Source organism: Megalobrama amblycephala, linkage group LG18 (assembly GCF_018812025.1).
Source record: "Megalobrama amblycephala isolate DHTTF-2021 linkage group LG18, ASM1881202v1, whole genome shotgun sequence".
Classification (NCBI taxonomy): Eukaryota; Metazoa; Chordata; class Actinopteri; order Cypriniformes; family Xenocyprididae; genus Megalobrama; species Megalobrama amblycephala.
In genome coordinates, this window is record NC_063061.1 from 32,786,291 (window position 1) to 32,809,418 (window position 23,128).

The 23,128-nt window shown below is 34.8% G+C and overlaps 4 protein-coding genes across 6 annotated transcripts; 2 read left to right on the forward strand and 2 right to left on the reverse strand.

The window, feature by feature from the left end:
- Nucleotides 1-2,321: 2,321 nt before the first annotated feature.
- LOC125252638 (gastrula zinc finger protein XlCGF57.1-like) lies at nt 2,322-6,627 on the reverse strand. Its single transcript, XM_048166098.1, has 3 exons — nt 6,407-6,627; nt 5,841-5,960; nt 2,322-4,402 (listed from the first exon to the last, which is right to left on the reverse strand). The coding sequence occupies exons 2-3, from the start codon at nt 5,896-5,898 to the stop codon at nt 3,279-3,281; spliced, it is 1,182 nt and encodes a 393-aa protein (XP_048022055.1). The 5' UTR covers nt 5,899-5,960; nt 6,407-6,627; the 3' UTR covers nt 2,322-3,278.
- A 2,652-nt stretch (nt 6,628-9,279) lies between these two features.
- On the forward strand, nt 9,280-11,364 carry LOC125252643 (gastrula zinc finger protein XlCGF7.1-like). Of its 2 annotated transcripts, none has more exons than XM_048166112.1 (2): nt 9,280-9,683; nt 9,931-11,364. In XM_048166112.1, exons 1-2 carry the CDS (start codon nt 9,626-9,628, stop codon nt 10,854-10,856), a joined length of 984 nt encoding a protein of 327 aa, XP_048022069.1. In that variant the 5' UTR covers nt 9,280-9,625; the 3' UTR covers nt 10,857-11,364. The 2 variants fall into 2 exon arrangements, with proteins under 2 accessions (XP_048022069.1, XP_048022068.1); XM_048166111.1 differs by having other exon boundaries at nt 9,290-9,683; nt 9,865-11,364.
- A 1,090-nt stretch (nt 11,365-12,454) lies between these two features.
- Nucleotides 12,455-14,735, forward strand: LOC125252645 (gastrula zinc finger protein XlCGF8.2DB-like). 2 transcript variants are annotated; one of them, XM_048166113.1, is made up of 3 exons: nt 12,455-12,564; nt 12,966-13,133; nt 13,315-14,735. In XM_048166113.1, exons 2-3 carry the CDS (start codon nt 13,076-13,078, stop codon nt 14,295-14,297), a joined length of 1,041 nt encoding a protein of 346 aa, XP_048022070.1. In that variant the 5' UTR covers nt 12,455-12,564; nt 12,966-13,075; the 3' UTR covers nt 14,298-14,735. The 2 variants fall into 2 exon arrangements, with proteins under 2 accessions (XP_048022070.1, XP_048022071.1); XM_048166114.1 differs by having other exon boundaries at nt 13,014-13,133.
- Nucleotides 14,736-17,607: 2,872 nt separating this feature from the next.
- On the reverse strand, nt 17,608-19,819 carry LOC125252641 (gastrula zinc finger protein XlCGF52.1-like). Its single transcript, XM_048166109.1, has 2 exons — nt 19,152-19,819; nt 17,608-18,959 (listed from the first exon to the last, which is right to left on the reverse strand). The coding sequence occupies exons 1-2, from the start codon at nt 19,207-19,209 to the stop codon at nt 17,869-17,871; spliced, it is 1,149 nt and encodes a 382-aa protein (XP_048022066.1). The 5' UTR covers nt 19,210-19,819; the 3' UTR covers nt 17,608-17,868.
- Nucleotides 19,820-23,128: the final 3,309 nt, after the last annotated feature.

Below are 23,128 nucleotides of genomic sequence, written 5' to 3' on the forward strand. Positions count from 1 at the left end.
CCCTCTACTGGCGGAAACCATATTAAACTATTTAAACCTCATAAATTATATAAAACCTCGACAAGCTGTTATTTTGACTGACATTAAAACAGTTTATCTCCCCAAACATGTTTAATTCAGAAAAATTAAGTATTGATTAAAAAATAACATATTTCATATGTGACACAGCTGCAACTGTATTACTTTCTGGACTCCTTCAACTTGCATGTTACTGATGTTGATTTTAATATAAATCTTGACTTCATTTTAAAGTTCATTATATTCATTATAAAAAGATTTGAAGATTTAGATAAGCAACATAAATAAAATGTTCTGGAAACTCATTTTAACATTAACCAATTTTTCTTTTTCTTTCAGTTTCACCAAAAAACAAAAATGAAGCAATATCTTCAGGGTTGGTCTAGGCGAAAACAATAAATAAATAAATAAATAAATAAACAAACAAACAGCCACTGACTAAACCCACTTACAACTAAATAAACCCTATAAGTCTTATCTATGGGTCTTACCTAACTTTCTGGCTAAACCAAACACAGGAGAAAACAAATAAATAAAAGAAAAAGGCACCCAATCCGTACGGTTTCAGTAATAAATGTAAAATTATGTTTATACAATATTTACAGAAAAAAGGGCAACACAAATACCACAATAAAGAGACAAAACGAAAAATACAACAGGTGGAACACAAAGTCAAAATGAGGTCACTTTACAAAGTTAGCGAATTAAAGAATATACAGTTTACAGATCACAAATCATAGGAAAACTACACTGTAACTCACAATACAGCATGCCAACAACATCTCTCTTCTCTACAGCATCAACGGTGTATTCCTCTCCAGTCCGTGAATCCTGGGGAATGTCTAGGAACATGTTCATTTAACATACATGTGCACACAAGTAAATGTGTTCATTACTTAAATCACTCAATAAGAACGAGTTTTGTTTTTCTTGTTGTAACAAATTCTACACACAATTTAAGTATCTAGAGATGCAATGAATGACTGAATTAATAATAGAGCATCACCTCTTTACAGTCAAATTTAATTTGTACAGCATGGAGATAATTACTATATTTACTCCCCAACATAAACAAAAGCATTCCTACTGAAATTGGGAAATTGTAAATAGAAACTGTCCACCAAATTTAGTTTTCAGGAATTCAAAATTTTATAGAATTGGGAAACATTTATATCTATTATACAGTATAGGCAGTATGCAGGTTCAATTAATTAGGTGCAAATATTTGCTCCAATAGTCAATCCAATGACAAGTGGCAGTTTTTACTCACCCATATTTTAATTGAAGATATGCCATAATAGCAATGAATGCAAAATTAATTTCCCTAAATCAACCTGGTTTTAATGAAGGCAAAGATGTCTGAAACATTAATCTAATTCACGGAAATATAAAATAACAACACAGTTATTACAATAAGTATTACGTTTACAAATAATAACACTGGTAACAACATGCCACTTGGGGCCTTTTGTCGAATTCTGGGTCACTCCTATTACCCCAAGGTTTATCTTTTTACTCTTTTACAATAAAAAAATATGACTTTTACTCCACAAATCCAAAAACACTGATATGTCCACAAATCCATCATGCTCCAGTAATTTATAGTAATATCTTCAGTATTACTCAAATGTCCAGTTTCAAATATAATTCCTTCAAAGTGATGCCGCTTTATGTAACACTATCTAGTGTAAGTGATAAATCCTGTTTGACATTTGTGCTGGCTATTGTATACAGGCCACAGGGCACCATACAGACTTTATCAAGTCTGCAGATAAAGTCCTAATTGTTAGTGATTTTATTTTATCCATGTGGATAATGAAAAACACACATTTACAGACATCCTAAACCAGGGGTCTCCAAACTCTGTCCTGGAGGGCCACTGTACTGCTAGGTTAAGCTCCAACTTGCCTTAACACACCTGCCTATAAGTTTTTAGTATGCCTAATTAGCTAATTCAGGTGTGTTTAATTGACCCTTCGCCGGGAGTTTGATTGACAAGTGATCTAACCAATCATAACGCCAAATCCGCCATTTTGTCCGACAAAGCAGTCAGCAGAGTTAGAAGATTAACCTCAGTGGACCTGAACTTGAAAATATGGTGTGTAGGTTACTGACGAACTTTCGTTCTCATGTTCATTCATGTTTATTTGATGCAATAAATTAACTAGTAGGAAGAGATGATCAGTTCACGAGCCTCTTGAGCTGAGGCGCTACAGCAATCTGTCACGACTCATTAAAGAACCACAAAACGGTTTTTATTGTTTGAATTTCTCAAAAAATTACACAGTTTGAAAGCTGGGACTTTGTTTAATGCCATAAGTAACCTGCTCTGTCTTGTCTGTCGACGTGTTGTCAGTGTCCTCTTTGCTCCGTGATGTATTTTTCACTCTGAGACAGAGCCATGGCTTGTTGGACAAAGCAACAGTAACTAAGGGGAGCGGGTCTTTGCGAAGGGTCAATTGGGGTTGGGCTAAATTCTGCAGGACTTTGGCCCTCCAGGACTGGGTTTGGACACCCCTGCTCTATAATCTACTGGAGTTAGACAATGTGTCAGGACCCACTCACTGTCATAATAATACTTTAGATATAATATTGTAAATGAAGTAAATAATGACAGAATTATCATTTTTTTGGATTAAAGGAGAGATTAAACAAATATGTAAACAGAGGTGACATAATATCAGATGCTATTTTTAAGAACAGAGAAGCAACATGGTCAGGACCTGAAGATTTATTCACATTTACATCTTTTAGAGCTAACTCTCTAGTCCATAGATGGCATTCTGCACCCAGAAATTCTGAATTTAAATGATTATAATTATTTATTTGGAATGTAGGCCCAGATGCAATAAAATGACTATTAAAGCTGTTAACCATTTGCTGTTTGTCTGCGATTCTAATCTTAATCTTTAATCAAATTTAATTTCAATGAAAGAAAAAAATCTTAAATATATTAATGCATCATGTCTAAACAGCTAAAACAAGTTGTTTTTAAATATGTATTATACAAATGCATTATATGCACAATTAATGAAAATAATTATAAGAAACAAAACACATCCCTTCACAAGTCGCTACACTAGTTTTCTAAACTATTATTTTGACCTTTCCAAAGGTTCCTCTTGTCAAACAATCAAACCTCATTACTAATTATCCAGCTTTTGCTTAATCTGAATGTCAAATTATTTACTTGCAAGCATATATATATATATATATATATATATTTATTTATTTTTGCCAGTGATGGATCTGATTTTTGCTCATTGAGGCAACTTCAGACAACATTTTTTCTTATGAGTGTGTAGACTAGATGTTTGGGTGAAATTCTTCCCACATAAAGAGCACTGATGCGGCTTCTCTCCAGTATGAACTCTCCCATGATCTTTCAAGGATTTTGAATAAGTGAATTTCTTTCCACAGTGTAAGCACTGGTACAGTTTCTCTCCAGTATGAATTCTCTCATGGTGTTTTAAGTAATCTGCCCGAGCAAAACTCTTTCCACAGTGTGAGCACTTAAACGGTTTCTCTCCAGTATGAACTCTCTGGTGTATTTTTAAGGCACCCAATGTAGTGTAGGTCTTCCCACAGTCAGAGCACACATGAGGTCTCACACCAGTATGAACACGCTCATGCAGTTTTAATGTGTGCCGTACTGAAAAACCCTTCCCACAAAAAGAACAAAAATGAGGCTTTACACCAGTATGAATTTTAAGATGTATTTTTAAGCTTGATGCCGCAATGAATGTTTTGTCACACTGATCACAGCTGAATGATCTCAATCCAGAGTGAGAGCGCAGATGAGAAGTGAGAGCGCTTTTGTAAGTGAAACGTTTTCCACACTGAGTGCATATGAACGGTTTTTCTCCAGTGTGAATTCTCATGTGTTCTTTTAAGGCTCCTTTCTTAATAAAACTTTTTCCACATTGAGTGCATGTGAACAGATTTTCTCCAGTGTGAATTCTCATGTGCTCATTTAGGTGTTCTTTCTGAATGAAACTCTTTCCACACTGAGTGCATGTGAACGGTTTTTCTCCAGTGTGAATTCTCATGTGGTCATTTAGATGTCTTTTATGAAGGAAACTCTTTCCACACTGAGAGCATGTGAACGGTCTTTCTTCAGTGTGAATTCTCATGTGTCTCTTCAGGTTTGATTTCTGTGTGAAACTCTTTCCACACTCAGAGCAGGTGAAAGATCCTTTGACTCCAGATTTTCCAGCTTGTTTTTGTGTGAAATTCTCTTCCTTCTTTGAAACGGCTGCATTTCCATCTTCATTTTTTAAATGAGTGTTTTGAAATAGATGTTGTTTTTCTTCATTTTTATATGTCAGTTTTCCATCTTCATTTGTGAAATTATGAGGTTTGTCTTCATTCACTTCCAACGGGTCTAAGTTCAACATATTAAATTGCCAAAATTCAATTAAAGAAAGACAAATGGGAAACAAAGAAATAAAGTTCATTTTTAATTTAGCAAAATTCTTATGTATTGTTATATCCTCATGAGAACCAGTTTTTATGTGAATTTATTTTTTAATGTTATTACATTGTTTGAAACATAAGAAACAAAATGATTTAAAATGTCTCAAAATAGCACAATTGAGTACACTTAGATGTTCTTAAGATTATCTTAAGAAGTACTAAAGAAGAATTTATTCTCCTGGATTTACAGACAAGGCTTGATCTAGTCCTAGACTAGAATGCATGTTTGAGCTGCTTTAACTGAAAGCAACTTGTACTGACACATCTTAAAATATGTCACTGCCATTGTTTTATCTCAAGATGCTCAACACCAGTAATGTTTTTTTCAAGTGTACGTTTATAAAAGTTACTTAAATATCCTAATTGAACTAAGGCCTAATCCTGGTTTAGGCTAAACCCTGTCTGTGAAACTGGGCATTAGAATTAAGTACAAAATTAGTGCATGAAAATAGAGCACTTTAAGTACATTATATGGAAGTGTACTTTTTTCACCTGGGCAAATAGATTAACTGATTGTAATATTATTTCAGTTACACAAAGTTAATTCTATTAACTGATCCAAATATTCATAATTATAAGTTATTAATTATTTACATTTCCCTTTTGAGCCAATTTGCTACATTTGTATAAAGATGATTCTTAACTGTTATGAAAGATGTAAAAGAATGATTTGATATACTATTTATTTACTCTATGCAATATGTGTAAAATTGCCATAAAGGTAGTAGTAATGGGTAGTCAAATTCTATACAATGTATCTAATTTGCATATTAATCTGTTCTTGAGGCAACATGTCATGAAAAAAAGATGTATAATAATGGGAGTAATAACTTGGCAACATTTTCATAAGAATTCTTTCCCTATTAACTTGCCTTGCCTTTCCCCTCAAAATGCCTAATAAACATGCTGTAAGTCCTGGTGTCTTCTATAGAAGGTATGAAATCAATGCCCTCATTCATAACAGAAAGACATATTATGATTCGAAACCCCATAACGTTTTCCTTAGATGTTTATTTATGACAATTTGAAAATTAGTCAGATTCAAATGATAATTACAAAATATTATCATATTTCCGTAAGTGAGTGAGTGCTAAATCTGATCATTCAGTCAATGTCAGTTAATTTTAAAAATAAAAAGGAGAGTTTTCATGGTAAAACCTCCAAACATTTAGTATCTCTGAAAAGCCCTGAATGTGCTCTATACAAAACTGGGACATGTATGGTCTAAAATATAATGTCCTCTACAGAGGAAAAAAAAAGTCTATGCCTGGGTCTCAGGAGGATATGTCAGTTTTCATCTTAACGTTCCTCATCAGTCATTAAAGAGAATGAAGGAAAACACCAACCTATTAGTTCCTCTGTATCTTCATCTTTTATTCTGCAGGGTTCTTCTTTAAACTCCATCTTTACAATAGTATGTCAGCAGTTTCTCCTGGAGTAATTCCTCCTGCTTGATTCTTCTTCTCCTGTGGGAAGATGGGAATATTCCCCAACATCTAAACTCTCATGAACGGCTGTCAGAGCAGCTTCACTGACTGAAGGTGTGAATTGTGATCGCTGTTGCTCACTTAGCAGATTATCAACACACTTACAATCACTCTCAATTATCCAGCTTTAAGTGTTTTGCTAAAATAAATATTTAGAAACAATTCAACTCCTCTAGCTGGTTTTTATGTTGTTCTTGACTTACATTAGATATGATTTACATGCATTAAAACTCTGTTTAATAGGGTTCACCTGTTTATTGTAGAAAATGAAAACAAATCAAATCATATATTCACAAATTCTAATGTGAAAAAACAGTCAGAAAATGAGTTTACGTTTCAATAATGTACAACGGTTTATTTTGATTCACTAAAATGTCGTTTGGATTTAGATTTCTCCTAATAAATGATACAATGAATGTACTCACAGTCTGAAAAACAGCAGAAATTAATATAATAGAATGAACGGCTGTGTTCCACTTCATATGTTTATGTTCCCTTCCCTCGCTCTTCTTCTCCAGGACTCGTGTGTCATTGCTTCGGTTGCACGAACACCCTCTACTGGCGAAAACAATCGCTATTAAACTATCTAACCTTCATAGATTAGAATAAACAAGACAACCAAGATAAGATCTGCTATCTTGTTTGAGATTATACCAACACTATTTATCTCCCCAAATATGTTTGCTTTGAAACAAAGATTCAAACTTCAAATATCTGCTGGAGTTTGCATTTGCATTTACCTTCTAGACTCCTTCAACCCCATATGAAAAAAATAAATTTATTGCTAAATTATTAGTTTATATTTGTGTTTGTCAGAGTCCATTTTTAAGGATGAATCGCCTCTTTACATTTACATAGAAAAACATCTGGTGCCATTACTGTTTAGCAATGCTGAATAGAAAATTAAACCCCTGATTTAATGAAAACTTCAATTTAGCCTATAATTTTATTACGATCACATTTTGTTCATTTTTATTTCTCATATTTTCACATTGTGCAGAGAGTGATTTCAATACCTTTAGTCAGGAAAATCTCACTGAGATATTTTTAACAGGCATGTCCTGCCAAGATAAGCAGCCCTAATTTGCATATAGACCTATAGCAACATATAATTAAAAACAAAACATACAACTATTAAAAAACATTCATTCTCTAAATAATGTATTACAGTTTTAATGTGACTACTAAATTGTGTAGCCTCAGTTTATTTTGAAGAAAATTCCAGTCCAAGTTTGCAGCATATTTAAGGGCAGTTTCACCAAGCTCAGTTCTGACAGGAGGCACACAGATATTATAACAGGTTTGAGATATTATAAACTATTACGAGCTGATTTCTTTTGGATAAAGTAAGAGATATATCATATGACCGTTAAGTGACCCAGTACAGCTTTATATATTAATAAATACCAGTGCATTGTTCTTCAAATTGCTAACGGAGACCAAGCAACTCTTTTGCACAATGTACAGTGATGTGTTGAAATAAATCTTAAGGCACCATACCGAGCATCCAGAGAGGCAAGAAGGTAAAAGCATGTTGATTCACTACATCCCCAGTGTCAAGAACTGGTAAGGATGCAGAAACAAGTTTTCTCATTACAATAAATGAAAAACAAGACTTGTTCTTTCATTTTTGTTTCAAATGATTAAAGTGAGTATCAAAATGTAATATACTGAATAACAGTATTGTTTGCGTACAAATGAAACCTTGCATTAACAATATTGGAATCAAGACAATTTATGTATAAAGTTAATTAAAATGGCCCCAGAACAGATCTTTGGGGGACTCCCTTAACAACCTCGATAAAATTTGACTGATGAATGAAGCCACAGAGTCAGAGTTTAAAAAAATAAATTGAAGAAACTTTTATTAAAGAATAGTTTGCAGTTTCATCAGCAGAAGCCAACTTCAAATCTCACAAGGAGTTCGTAGTTCGTACATTAACATTTCCACAACAATTATACTCTAACAAAGTCTACTAACTACATCATTACTTAGGTTAAACAATTCTGATTGGCTACGAAAATTTTTAAAATTAGTAATTTTCCATAAATGGTCAGATAGTCAGAAGCGCATCTCCATCCATCACGATGCTGATGCTGGAACTGTGGATTTAGGTACAGGATGTCCTTATAGATCATGACAAGGCATCTGCAGGTCTCAAGCAGAGTGCCAGTTGACAGTTGTTTTTCTAAACTATTATTTGACCTTTCTGAAAGGTTCCTCTTGTCAAACAATCAAACTTCCATACTAATTTCAGTAAATTATCCAGCTTTTGACCAGACGAGTCATTATGATTATGTGTAGTTTCTAGTTATCTAGTTATGTCACTAGTTACTGGTGTGATCTTTTCGAGTCCATTGTGGTTCATGAAATGACTCAAAATCTGCTGTTGATCACTCCGTTAGTACATTAAGTTTATTAATTTCATTAACTAGAATAAATCTAAAGCTGACAACTTATACATTCATTGAGCACAACCAGTGTATGGTTTGCTGAACAAATGACTTGAATGTGGGACAATGACCTTATTCATCACTTGTATCCTAATGCCAATGATTCATTGATATGCTGACTGATGACTGTTGGGACACTCCAGACACAGGATGGCTCTGTTTGTTGAAATGGAGTCATTTGCACCTCAACGACACATCTGTACCATTTGCTTCACAAAACACATGTGCTTTCCACTACATACTGTTTATCTTGTGTTCTAACATGTAACTATGCCATGTTTGGTCTCATCTGGTGGCTTATAAAATGAACTGAAGTGTGGTGTACTTAATAGAGATATTAAAGTATTCTAATGTGTAGTACCATCACAGAAACATGCATTGAGGAGAATATGTTAACATACTTCTCCCCCTCTTCATCACCACCCATTTGCCTTCAAGTTTATGGTCTTTTGGTTTCCTGTCAGTTGGTTTTAACATCTCTATTCCACTCATGTTTAACAATGCTCAAGGTAAACTGGTGATCTTGGTGAAAGGTTTTAACTCTGCCACTCTTGCACACCGGAGCATAACCTCATAGACAAGAAAGGCTTTTACGGCATCTTCTGCACAGCAGTGCATTATTTTTTACAGCAGTTTTTCTATACAGTATGTTGTTCCTTTCTACTGTCGCTATATCTAATTATGTAACTTAATAAATACATTTGCATGTTTTAAATGCTTTGAGAACTGTTAATGTTGAAAGCTGTAACTTATATTATCTAAATGTTCAGGTTAAATCCTGTGTTTATCTATCAGTTCCAAAAAATATTTTTACTTTTAAGAGGTTAAAAAATAACTTAATTAATTATATTGGAGTCAGATGAACTACTGAATTATGCATGTCATCCTTCAATTGCTTTTTGCATCTTAATCTTCCAGCCTTATACTGTAAAAACTCAAATAAAGAAATTGATGCTAAATGACCATTTGAGAAAACATTTTCACCTGAATAATCCAGATTGATTGTAAGTGATGATCATCTGCTAAATGAGCAACAGCGACCACAATTCACACCTTCAGTCAGTGAAGCCACTCCCACAGCCGTTGATGAGAGTTTAAATGCTGGGGAATATTCCCAACTTCCTACAGGAGAAGAAGGAGCAAGCAGGAGGAATTACTCCAGGAGAAACTACTGACATACTATTGTAAAGATGGAGTTTGAGGAAGAACCCTGCAGTATGAGAGATGAAGAGACAGAGGAACAAACAGGTTGGTGTTTTCCTTTATTCTCTTTATTGACTGATAAGGAACGTTAAGAAGAAAACTGATATATAACAATACATCTGAAACTAGATAGATTTTTGCTAAATAGAGGTTCACTTACATTCCTTCTTGTTGTACCATTGTCTTTCTTTAAATGAATATTGAGAATTAAATATGTTGATTTTAGACCCAATGGAAGTGAATGAAAACAAACAACATCGATCTCAAAAATCACATCATTTCACAATTGCAGATGGAAACACGGTCATTCCCAAGACTAAAAAGAAATTCACACACAAAAAAGGTGGGAAATCTGGAGTCAAAGGACCTTTCACCTGCTCTGAGTGTGGAAAGAGTTACACACATAAACCAGACCTTAACAGACACATGAGATTTCACACTGGAGAGAATCTGTTAACATGCACTCAATGTGGAAAGGATTTCACAGAGAAAGGAAAGTTGGATGTACACATGAGAGTTCACACAGGAGAAAGACCGTTCGCATGCACTCAGTGTGGACAGAGTTACGCACATGAAGCAGACCTTAAGAGACACATGAGAATTCACACTGGAGAAAGACCATTCGCATGCACTCAGTGTGGAAATAGTTTCGTTGACAAAGCATGCTTAAAAGAGCACATGACAGTTCACACTGGAGAAAAACCGTTCACATGCACTCAGTGTGGAAAGAGTTTCACTCAGAAAAGAGTTCTCCACAATCATCTGCGCTCTCACTCTGGAGTGAGATCATTCAGCTGTGATCAGTGTGATAAAACATTTGTTTTGTCAACATACTTAAGAAGGCACCTTAAAGTTCATACTGGTGTGAAGCCTCACATTTGTTCTTTTTGCGAAAAGGGTTTTATAGATCTACAAAAGTTAAAAGACCATGAGCGGATACATACTGGTGTGAAACCTTATGTTTGCTCTGACTGTGACAAGACCTTCACTACATCCAGTGGCTTAAAAGTGCACCAGAGAATTCATACTGGAGAGAAGCCGTACAAATGCTCACACTGTGGAAAGGGTTTCTCTTCCTCTTCATACTTGAAATCTCATGAGAAAATTCATACTGGAGAAAAGCCACACCAGTGCTCTTCATGTGGGAAGAGTTTCAACTACTTACCTAATCTGCAGTTACATATTAGGAAGAAGCGTTGCCCAAAGTTGTCCAAATGATGAGTTTCATGTTTAACACTCGCAAGTAAATGCTTAAGAATAAGCATAAACTGGAATTAGACCGATTTCATCTAAGAAGATAATTAGTTAAAAATTAACAAGTGAAGTTTGATCTTTTGACAAAGGAAAATTTTATTTTAAATTTATCTTGATCATTTCTAAAACATCTTGAACATTAGTTCATTAAATTATCATCTATATCACAAAAAAAAGTTTTTTTTTTTTAGCTTAGCTGTTCAGTGAAGCATTGAGAACATATTGGAAATGCGTTCTTGTGTTGAAATCACTCAAGAGACTATATGAATGTTCATGAGCTGATTTATGGTGTTTGAAACTGTGAACAAAATATATCAAAATCATTCAAGTTGTGGTATGGGGTAGGCTAGCTTATGGTTGAATGGGGTTTATTAATAGTTGTTTGTTGTATCTATGGCATCTTAAATGTTTTGTGTAATGTAATGATTGCGCATTTTGAAAATATGTGAAATAAAAATTTTAGTTCACCTGACTCATTTAGTGTATTTTTATTTATTTATTTATTTATTTATTTTATTTCTGCTAAATCTATTCATTACATCTAAATAAATCACAAGTTCATTTTATTAATATTTCTCACATTTATACAATGTAGAGTGTGATTTCAATGCATCACCTCTAAACAGCAAGACTAAAAACAAGTTGCATGTGATATGAATATTTATTGCCATTGTTTCACAAATGCATCATATGTGCAATGAAAATAGTTAAACTCTACAAAGAAATAAAACATTCCTTCATAAATCATAGTTTTATGGCAACACACTAGTTTTCTGAACTATTATTTTCTTACATCTGTATGAGATGACCATGCACTGCTTGAGCGATGATGCTGACATGAGCATTTTCACATTGTTGCTGTACTGCTCAGTTCACCTCATATACAATGTGCAGTACAAGAGAGGACCAATACAGGGTTTTGTAAAACAAGCAACACTTAAAATGCAATACACAACAATTTTGACCAATAATTTTTTTCTGCTGACAAAACAATGCAAAAAATCTTTCCATGAAATTTCATTAGAAAAAAAAGTCTAGACAATAGCGCTGCTGTGAAAAAGGTCTATGTTCTTCTACAAGACACATTACATTTTGTTTATTAAGCACCAAAGGCTACAGTGTACCTTTAACTGATTTAAATTCACTGTGTTTATCAAACTGTAAGAACTGTGATTTTATTTTTATTGAGAGAAATCTAAATCTGACAACTTGCATTGAGCTGCTCGGACAGAACTGGAGTTCTGGAGTTTTTTAAGGTAAATCTTTATCTGTCTTAACAATACGCATTTTATTAATAATAGACTACTTGTACCATCTTACTTTAAAATGAAATCAAAATTTATATCAAAATCAACAACATCATTAACATAAAACAGTTGAAGGAGTCCAGAAGGTAAATATAATTGCAAACTCCTTAGCAGAAATTTGAAGTTCCCCAAAACAAACATATTTGTTTCAAACAGATCTTATCTTGGCTGTCTTGTATCTAATTTTATAAAGGTTAGATAGTTTAATAGGGATTGGTTTCCGCCAGTAGAGGGCGCTTGTGCAACTGAAGCAATGACACACATCCGAGTCTAAGAGAAGAAGAGAAGTGAGCGAGGGAAGGGAACATAAACATGAGAAGTGGAACACAGCCATTCATTCTGCTCTAAATCTGCTGTTTTAGACTGTGAGTACATTCATTTTATCATTTAATAGGAGAAATCTAAATCCAAACGAGTCAGTTTATTTAGCGAATCGCTCAGAAATTAAACGAAATGAACCGACTGTGTTGTACATCGTGAAATGTAAACTTATACTGATGTGATTTTCACATTACAATTTGTGAAGCTCATGAGTTGTGTTTTCATTTTATGTAATGAAACCTGGTAAGCAGTTTTTTTAATGCATATAGATCATATCTAATGTAAGAGCAACATACAAATGAGCTTTAGGGGTTGAATTGTTTCTAAACAGATTTTTGAGCAAAACACAAAGCTGGATAATTGAGAGTGATTGTAAATGTGATGATCATCTGCTAAATAAGCAACAACGACCACAATTCACTCATTTATTCATTTCCTCCAACAGCCGTTTATGAAAGTTTAAATGCTGGGGAATATTCCCATCTTCCCACAGGAGAAGAAGAAACAAGCAGGAGGAATTACTGCAGGAGAAAGTACTGACATACTATTGTAAAGATGGAGTTTGAAGAAGAACCCTGCAGAATAAAAGATGAAGATACAGAGGAACAAATAGGTTGGTGTTTTCCTTCATTCTCTTTATTGACTGATGAGGAACATTAAGATGAAAACTGTCATATAACTATACATCTAAAACTAGATATTAACATTAAACTAGATTTGTGAACAATATTTATTTTTGTTTCTCATTTCTCATTCTTTTATTGAATTACTGAAGTTTAATATGTTGATTTTAGACCCAATGGAAGTGAATGAAGACAAACAGCAGATGTTTCAAAAAACTCAAATTTTCAAAGATGAAGATGGTTTAGTTTCACACAGATGGAATAGTTCTACACAGAAACAAGCTGTAAAAACTGGAGTCAAAGGAGCTTTCACCTGCTCTGAGTGTGGAAGGAGTTTCAGACAGAAAGGAAAGCTTACTGTGCACATGACATCTCACACTGGAGAAAAACCGTTCACGTGCACTCAGTGCGGAGTGAGATTCTTACATAAATCAAAGCTCAAAGTTCACTTAAGATCTCACACTGGAGAGAGGCCTTATTCATGTAATCAGTGTGGAAAGAGTTTCATTCAGAAGGGACACCTAAATGTGCACCTGAGAGTTCACAATGAAGAAAAACCGTTAACATGCACTCAGTGTGGAAAGGGTTTCATTCAGAAAATAGAATTAAATAAGCACATGAGAATTCACACTGGAGAAAAACCATTCACATGTACTCAGTGTGGAAAGAGTTTCGCTCAGAAAAGCTCTTTCAAAGATCATCTACGCTCTCACTCTGGAGTGAGATCATTCAGCTGTGATCAGTGTGATAAAACATTTGTTGTTTCATCAAACTTGAGACAACACCTCAAAATTCATGCTGCTGTGAAGCCTCACAATTGCTCTTATTGTGGAAAGAGTTTTTCACAAATGAACTCTTTAAAAGTGCATGAGAGTATTCATACTGGTGTGAAACCTTATATGTGCTTTGACTGTGGGAAGACCTTCATTACATCCGGTGCCTTAAAAATACATCAGAGAAGTCATACTGGAGAGAAACCTTTCAAGTGCTCACACTGTGGAAAGAGTTTCACTCAGTCTGGATACAAGAAAGATCATGAGAGAATTCATACGGGAGAGAAACCGCACCAGTGCTCCTCATGTGGGAAGAGATTCACCTGCTCCTCTTATCTACTGACTCATAAGAAAAAGTGTTGCTCGAAAGTGTCTAAGTGAGTCTAATTTGAAATTTAGATTAAGCCAAAGATTGTAAGGCTTGGTTTTCCTGCTAAAACAAAAGCTGAAATCAGACACCCTGAAATAAAACAATAAAACTCATTAATTTGGAGAGAAGATCTCAACAACACCACCTTGCCCCAAATTCTCTTCTCACTTTTTAGGATTGTAAAGATTTACAATTCTTTTGTTCTGGTCTGGGTATTTAAGGGAATATAGCATAGCAGCCATTTGGGAAATTCTGTAGCCAGAAGACCCCCATGCAGTGATGGGTGAGTGTCTTAAAAACACTCACACACCACTGTGTGTATGCATTTATTACTGTTAGAGTCATCTTTGACCAATTAATGTTATGTATTTATTATTTCTGAACTGGTTTCTAATTGTGTAATCGGCAATGCATTTTAACCTGACAAATAAAATGTTTTTGTTGATTCATTCTGTATTATTCTTAAAGTATTAGTTCACTTTCAAATGAAAATTAGCCCAAGCTTTACTGACCCTAAAGCCATCCTAGGTGTATATAACTTCCTTCTTTCTCAGAAACACTCTTGGAGATATTTTAATAAATACACTGATGCATCCAAGCTTTATAATGGCAGTGAACGGGACCCACGAGTATGAGCTGAAGAAAGTGATTCCATCCACATCCATCCATCATAAACGTGTACACACGTCTCCAGGGGGGTTACTCAAGGCCTTCTGAATCGAAGCAATGTGTTTGTGTTGTTACTTGCGCTGTGCTACGAAATTTTGTGTCTGTGTGTACTTTGTCTGTTTCAGGTATGAATTTCGATTGGAGGATCCACCTGTTAATCTGCTGACGTAAGGTTCTGATTTCGGGGTTCGTGCCACCAATCGCCAGTCACGGAGCAGTTTATGAATGGCTCAATCTTCAATAGTGACAGTCGAAACAGACTCTGGGTTGGGAGAATGCATGCTCTGTGAGGATGCTTTTCTCATTCGAGAGACCAGTGTAAAAGACTAATCAATGTAAAAAATGTATCCATATTTAACAAGTTATGAAGTAAAATATCTAGCTTCCACCAGAACGAAGAATGTGTAAAACTCTTGCAGTTCAAAAAGCTTGCGGTATGTCCTACACCTTCCCTATTCAACTTACGGAAAAAGTGTAACTGGCGTGACATCAGTTTACACTTTCTTCGTAACTTGAATACTGAAGGCGGTCTGGCGGAAGCTAGATATTTTACTTCATAACTTGTTAAAAAGAAAAAGAAAAAATAAAATCCATATTTTCAGCAGGCCTTTATTAACCCCCCTGGAGCCGTGTGGAGTACACGTAGCACTGAACCCTGAGGCACTCCAGTAGCTAGATGTTGCGATACCTCAACCTTACACGACACCCTGAAGGACCTACCTGAGAGGTAGGACTTGAACCACTGGAGTGTCATTCCTGAGATGCCTTTCATCATGAGGGTTGACAGGAGGATTTGGTGGTTAGCGGTGTTTATCTTCAGCGCAGAAATTCTATGTTGACACTTCAAATGTTGCAAAAATTGGTTTGGAAATACTTTGTTGAGAAAAGGGCTTTATCGCAAATAAATGTGGGGTCACATGACAGAATTAGCCTATACGCAGCGTCCGTGTTTGTGGTGTTGCTCCTGTTAAAGCACCCTTTCTCTGTAGTTCAAAGATGAGGAAAATAGTGTCTTGAAAATCTCTGCAGCTCGACAAAAATAAGCAGGGTGTCTGTCAAATTAAGGAAGACTGTTGGAGTTTTCAACACTGACAAAAAGTTACTTCTGTATCTGAATGAATAAAAGTACTGTCATAAAATCATCGGTCTGTTTCAATTTCAATTTCACAGCTGCATCTGTCTTGCAACAGTGATTTGATGTTTTTGATCGGTTTGATGTTATTGAACTCTGAAACCAGAACGAGAACTCTTTTGCTTTGAATGCATTCCCGGCCACGCGACCGTCACTGTCTTGACTGCAAAAAGCGTTAGATTGTTAGAAATAATGAATAGAAATAACTAATATTTCACTTTCGTCTTTTTATGAACCCTAAAAAATCTTGCATACCGGACAAATAAGCTGCTCTATGTCCAAACCAGCACTTTATCAAATAATCACAGTAAAGTCCTGGCAGACGAGCTATTAAATAACATTATGTGAAAATAAGCAGAACTAGCGAATTTCAATTGTCTCATTACTCTGTACATTTTACAAATATTTGAGATGCAAAGATAAGTATTGCTATATACGCAAAATTATGTATGGAAACGGCTTAAAGGGATAGTTCACCCAAAAATGAAAATTCTGTCATCATTTACTCAGCCTCAAGTTGTTCCAAACTTGTAAAAATGTCTTTGTTCTGTTGAACACAAAGAAAGATATTTTGAAGAAAGTTTGTAACCAGGCCGCTGCTAGCACCATTGACTTCCATAGTAGAAAAAAAAAATACTATGGAAGTCAATGGTGCCCCAGAACTGTTCAGTTTCCCACATTCTTTAAAATATCTTCCTTTGTGTTTAACATAAAAAAAAAAAAAAAAATGTATACAGGTTTGGAACAACCTGAGGGAGAGTAAATGATGACAGAAGTTTTATATTCAGGTGAACTATCCCTTTAAGGGCAGCTCTTTTTAGTGATATAACAAAACTTATGTGACATTGCATTTTTTTTTTTTTTTTTTTAGGAATGACGTCATCTTGCACACCATTTTATCGGTAAAAGGACAACTGGATGGAAACAGCCTCGAGACAGCAAATTTCACAAAGATTTTTATGCACACATTTGCTTTGTCGATAACAAAACATCTCAAAACTGGATGGAAACTTGGTTAATGTGAGCATGCCAGTATTTCACGGGAGTTAATTTGGTTGTCACTCCATAATTTGCTGAACTACGCGTGTACAGAATGAGATTAAGCACTAAAAGGTTGACAACCAAATTTACGTGTACTTGGCCTGATAATTTCAAATTGAAACTCATGCCAGTTATTCTGGGGTTCAACACTACTCAATATCTACTTAAAATAAGTTGTTTTTTTTCAAAATAGTTTGTCAAAGGCATAACTTGAATAAGGTAAGATTTTATGACCTCAGATGCTAGCTCATCACATAAACACTGGATGGCAGCTGCAAAACAGGCATTTCACTGCTGAATTGTCACAGACACAAAACATGCATTTAATTCAGGCTTCTAAACAATCTTTCATGTTCTAATATAAAATGAAAATGTGCAGATTTTGTTTAAAACAATTCATTACTATAGAGTTAGCAATGTTGAAACACTTTGATTACGTGTCAAATAAAGTATGTTTATTCATTAAATGAGCCATGTAATAAGTTTTGTTCCTTTTATTTGTCATAGATTAAAATGCACAATCAGGACATAAGATGCAACATTATTAACCATACACACAATAAATGACACCATTGTTAGCAAACTCCATTCAGCCATAAGCTTTTTCTACACTGTAAGTCGTTCACAAATTGAGCTAACAGAACAGCTCATGTACATTAAGAGTCTTTCAGTGATTTCAATACAAGAAAGTCTTTTTATTAGGTTCTCAAAATAAACACTTAGACATTAAACATTTTTGCTCACTTTTTGCTTGCTTTTGCTGATAAGCAACGCTTTTTCATATGAACACGTAGATTTGATAAGTGGCTGAAACTCTTGCCACATGAAGAGCACTGGTGTGGCTTCTCTCCAGCATGAACAATTCTCTCATGTCTTTTCAAGGATCCTGACTGAGAGAAACTCTTTCCACAAGAAGAGCACTTGAACGGCTTCTCTCTAGTATGAACTGTCTCATGATTTTTCAGGCTTCCTGAGTGAGAGAATCTCTTCCCACATGAAGAGCACTTGTAAGGTTTCTCTCCAGTATGAATTCTCTGGTGTGTTTTTAAGGCACTCGATTTGGCAAATGCCTTTCCACAGTCAAAGCATTTATAAGGTTTCACACCATTATGAACTCTCTCATGCACTTTCAAGGATTCTAACCAAGGGAAACACTTTCCACATTGTGAGCACTTGTACGGTTTCTCTCCAGTATGAACTCTCTCGTGTGTTTTTAAGATGCTGGACGTAGTGAAGGTCTTCCCACAGTCAAAGCACATATAAGGTCTCACACCAGTATGAATACGCTCATGCTCTTTTAAAGTATGCAATTGTGTAAAACATTTTCCACAAAAAGAACAAAAGTGAGGCTTCACACCAGTGTGAACCTTAAGATGTTCTCTTAAGGTCGATGCCACAGTGAATGTTTTATCACACTGATCACAGCTGAATGACTTCATTCCAGTGTGAGAGGGCAGATGACTGTTGAGAAAGCTTTTGCACCTAAAACTCTTTCCACACTGAGTGCATGTAAACGGTTTTTCTCCAGTGTGAATCATCATGTGCACATTTAGATGTCCTTTTGAGCTGAAACTCTTTCCACACTGCGTACATGTATAAGGCCTCTCTCCAGTGTGAATTCTCATGTGTCTTTTGAGATTTGATGTACATGTGTAACTCTCTCCACACTGAGTGCAGGTGAACGGTCTTTCTCCAGTGTGAATTCTCATGTGATCATTAAGGTTTCCTTTTCTTCTGAAACTCTTTCCACACTCAGAGCAGGTGGAAGATCCTTTAACTCCAGTTTTCTCCTGTGTGAAATTCTGTTTGTCTCCATTCACTTCCATTGAGTCTAAAATCAAAATATTAAATTCTCATACTTCAATTAAAGTAAAAATTATAAACAAAGCGAAACTTAAGTTAACTCTAAACATAGTAAAAATCTAGTTCACTACTTAATCTCTAACATCTAGGTTTCGATGTATTGTTATATGTCGAGTTTTCATCAATGTTCCTCATCAATGATTAAAGAGAAAACACCAACCTGTTTGTTCCTCTGTATCTTCATCTCTCATTCTGCAGGGTTCTTCCTCAAACTCCATCTGTACAACAGTATGTCAGTAGTTCTCCTGAGAGTATATTCCAAGAATTTAATCTCTCATGAACAGCAGTGTGAGCGGCTTCAGTGAATGAAGATGTGAATTGTGGTCACTGTTGCTCATTTAGCAGATGATCGTCACACTTACAATCACTCTCAATTTTGTTTTCATCTAGAAACAATTCAACTCACCTGGCTTATATTTATGTTGCTCTTACATTAGATATGATTTACATGCATTAAAACTGTTTACCTGGTTTCATTTGTACATTACATGAAATGAAAGCACAACTCATAACCTTCACAAATGAAATGTAATGTGAAAAAAATAAGTCAGTAACGAGTTCACGTTTCTCGAGCGTAATGTACAACAACAAGTCGATTCATTTTGATTTGATTTTAATTTAGTAATTCACTAAATGAAAAAAAAACTGAAAGAAAAAACTGACTCTTTTTGTAGTTTGGATTTAGATTTGTCTTATTAAATGAAAAAAAAAATGAATGTATTCACACGGTCTGAAAAACAGCAGATTTAGCGCAGAATGAACGGCTGTGAATGATGATCCACTTGACATGTTTATGTTCCCTTCACTCGATCACTTCTCTTCGTCTGCTAGACTTGGATGTGTGTCATTGTTTCGGTTGCACGAGCGCCCTCTACTGGCGGAAATACAGTGATGGCAGGGTCGTAAATTCCATCTAACATCTAACATAAATTTCTCAAGAGCAATTTTTGAAGGGGACACAGATAATACAGCCAGAATTATTTGGATATATAAGGATATACAGTACAGTCCAAAAGTTTGGAACCACTAAGATTTTTAATGTTTTTAAAAGAAGTTTCGTCTGCTCACCAAGGCTACATTTATTTAATTAAAAATACAGTAAAAAACAGTAATATTGTGAAATATTATTACAATTTAAAATAACTGTGTACTATTTATATATATTTGACAAAGTAATTTATTCCTGTGATGCAAAGCTGAATTTTCAGCATCGTTACTCCAGTCTTCAGTGTCACATGATCCTTCAGAAATCATTCTAATATGCTGATTTGCTGCTCAATAAACATTTATGATTATTTTCAATGTTGAAAACAGTTGTGTACTTTTTTTTTCAGGATTCCTTGATGAATAGAAAGTTCAAAAGAACAGCATTTATCTGAAATACAAAGCTTCTGTAGCATTATACACTACCGTTCAAAAGTTTGGGGTCAGTAAGAATTTTTATTTTTATTTGTTTGAAAAGAAATTAAAGAAATGAATACTTTTATTCAGCAAGGATGCATTAAATCAATCAAAAGTGGCAGTAAAGACATTTATAATGTTACAAAAGATTAGATTTCAGATGAACACTGTTCTTTTGAACTTTCTATTCATCAAATAATCCTGAAAAAAAATATTGTACACAAATATTTTGTACAATTGTACACATTAAATGTTGCTTGAGCAGCAGATCAGCATATTAGAATGATTTCTGAAGGATCATGTGACACTGAAGACTGGAGTAATGATGCTGAAAATTCAGCTTTGCATCACAGGAATAAATTACTTTGTGAAATATATTCAAATAGAAAACAGTTATTTTAAATTGTAATAATATTTCACAATATTACTGTTTTTTACTGTATTTTTAATTAAATAAATGTAGCCTTGGTGAGCAGACAAAACTTCTTTTAAAAACATTAAAAATCTTAGTGGTTCCAAACTTTTGGACTGTACTGTATGTACACAGAGGAAAGCCTTACTACTATTTATTGTTAGTGTAGCATGGAGACTGTGCAATTATGCTTATTCTCAATGTCTCCCCAAAAGTGAAGGTTTATCATTCAAAGAGATGCCAAGACATTCTAGCAAACCGTGCACAATGATGTTTCCTTTATGAAACTCTTTACACATTTTTTGCGTGAAAAGCAAATGCAATACAATATACAGGGATGAGGTGTCAGTCAGCTGAATGCATCAGTCAGCATCGGTCATCATCTCGCATGTTGGAAAGATCTTTTTATAATATTGAATATTATAAATATTATATTAAAATAATATCAAAATAATATTATTTTGATGTTATAATATGTTCTCAGAACTCTGTACTGTTTGTTAATGTGAAAGTTATAAGGAGCCTGTCACAATATCTTTTGGTTATTCTGAGTCTGTTCTCCCAAATCATCAACATGAGTTCAGTTTGCTCATGCGTTTGTCTGATATTGATGTCATCAGCTCACTAACTAAACTTTAAACAAAATTACATCCCCCTCCCCACTGAAACAACATCTCTTCTCTGATGCCCTGTTTACTGGCACGAGGGCGGAACAACCTTTCACTCACATGAGATCCAACTATAGCAAACCACAATGATCCAGTCAATTCCCAATGGGAATCAAGTCCTGTCCTACATATTTTCTTGTTCAAGAAACCGTTTCACAGATATCCTATTCAACTTATGGAATGAACACTGCGCCAGTTTCGTTTTTTTCCATAAGTAGAATAGGGAAGGCATAGGACATACAGCGTAAGCGTTTTGAAGAATACGGAAAGCGAAAGCATGTGCAAGGCGATCATCTGTTTACAGTTGTATTTTTTTCGACAATGACCGATCATTTCGCTAGATAAGACCCTTATTCGGGGCTCAACGCTAAGGATTTTTTCTGCTGGCCCAGTTGGGCCAGTGGTACAAATTTTTACTTGCCCCGCCGAAATTTTCCGGGCCCCACAACAAAAAATTAATAAAAGTAAAAGACAAGAAAATGGGCCTATAAAATAAGCATAGTTATTGTTTTCATTGTTTTTGATACATTTAACCTCAATAAATAAGGTTATGACACCAAAAGCTACTAGATTAAATATTTTAAATATTGTTAGACAAATAAACAGTAAGTAGTAAAATAGTAACAAATAATCAAATTACGAGTAATAGCACAAATAAATACAACAGAATAAACATATAAATTAAATAAATGGTGCTTTTCAAGTTTTTCATGTAGGTTTAAACAGAAGATTTTCAGGCACAGAAATTGTAATCTAATGTATAACTACCCAGATAGCAACACTGTGTCGGCCCAAATCCGGCCCACATCTGGCACATGCGGGATGATGATCTGGGCCACATGTGGCAGGAATGATGGCACTTGGGCGGACCGCTCCTGTTTGCCAGATCTAGACCACAAGCAGTCCATAGAAATGCCAAATGTCAGCCAAGAGCAAAGAACTGGACCTTATCTGATCCACAAAATATTTATATATATTTTTTATAGAGTCATCTCAGCATTAACAATCCTGTTATCAAGCAGAATCACTGAAGGAAAGAAGGAAACAGAAAAAAGAGATGAGCAGAAACACAAGAACTACAACTGACTTCAGTCACAGCCTTAGAGGAAATCAACTGAAGATAAAAGACATGAAATCTCTGAAGATCTGATTAAACAACTCCACAAACAGCATTACCAGCTTCACTTATTACTAACCTGACTTTATTTCTGTCACACATCTACAGAAGTTCCTGCTGAGAATTAACAGAAGTTTAACTCTCATGTTGGTTTCATTTCAATGGTGATTGATGTTTCCATTAGTTGGCCTCTTAACTTTTAACATATATTTGTCTTCTCTGGCTGCTGTGGTAGTGTTTCTGTCAAACACATTAGCAGTAGCAAAGAAAACTGAAGCATGATCATGTGATCATTGTTAACTATTGATGATTTTGTAATCATCATATAGCCTATGAACAACACTGTGTCCAACAATTAGCTATCAAATAGCCTGCTTCACTTAAGTCATAATTGAATATAAATGTTACTGCAAAATGAAACCAAGATGATTTGCAGAAATCACTTAGAAGACGAAAATAAATAAAAACACAAGAAGGAAAAACTATGTTGACAAACACAGATATCAGTAATCAGCATATGAATCTCAATGATGGTGACA

Excerpts from the sequence above, each read along its gene's own strand:
- LOC125252645 (XM_048166113.1), top strand. The coding sequence starts at position 13,076 with ATGGAGTTTGAAGAAGAACCCTGCAGAATAAAAGATGAAGATACAGAG. Across the intron at positions 13,134-13,314 it reads AGATACAGAGGAACAAATAG|ACCCAATGGAAGTGAATGAA; the intron begins GTTGGTGTTTTC and ends TGTTGATTTTAG.
- LOC125252638 (XM_048166098.1), bottom strand. The coding sequence starts at position 5,898 with ATGGAGTTTAAAGAAGAACCCTGCAGAATAAAAGATGAAGATACAGAG. Across the intron at positions 4,403-5,840 it reads AGATACAGAGGAACTAATAG|ACCCGTTGGAAGTGAATGAA; the intron begins GTTGGTGTTTTC and ends TGTTGAACTTAG.
- LOC125252643 (XM_048166111.1), top strand. The coding sequence starts at position 9,626 with ATGGAGTTTGAGGAAGAACCCTGCAGTATGAGAGATGAAGAGACAGAG. Across the intron at positions 9,684-9,864 it reads AGAGACAGAGGAACAAACAG|ACCCAATGGAAGTGAATGAA; the intron begins GTTGGTGTTTTC and ends TGTTGATTTTAG.
- LOC125252641 (XM_048166109.1), bottom strand. The coding sequence starts at position 19,209 with ATGGAGTTTGAGGAAGAACCCTGCAGAATGAGAGATGAAGATACAGAG. Across the intron at positions 18,960-19,151 it reads AGATACAGAGGAACAAACAG|ACTCAATGGAAGTGAATGGA; the intron begins GTTGGTGTTTTC and ends TTTTGATTTTAG.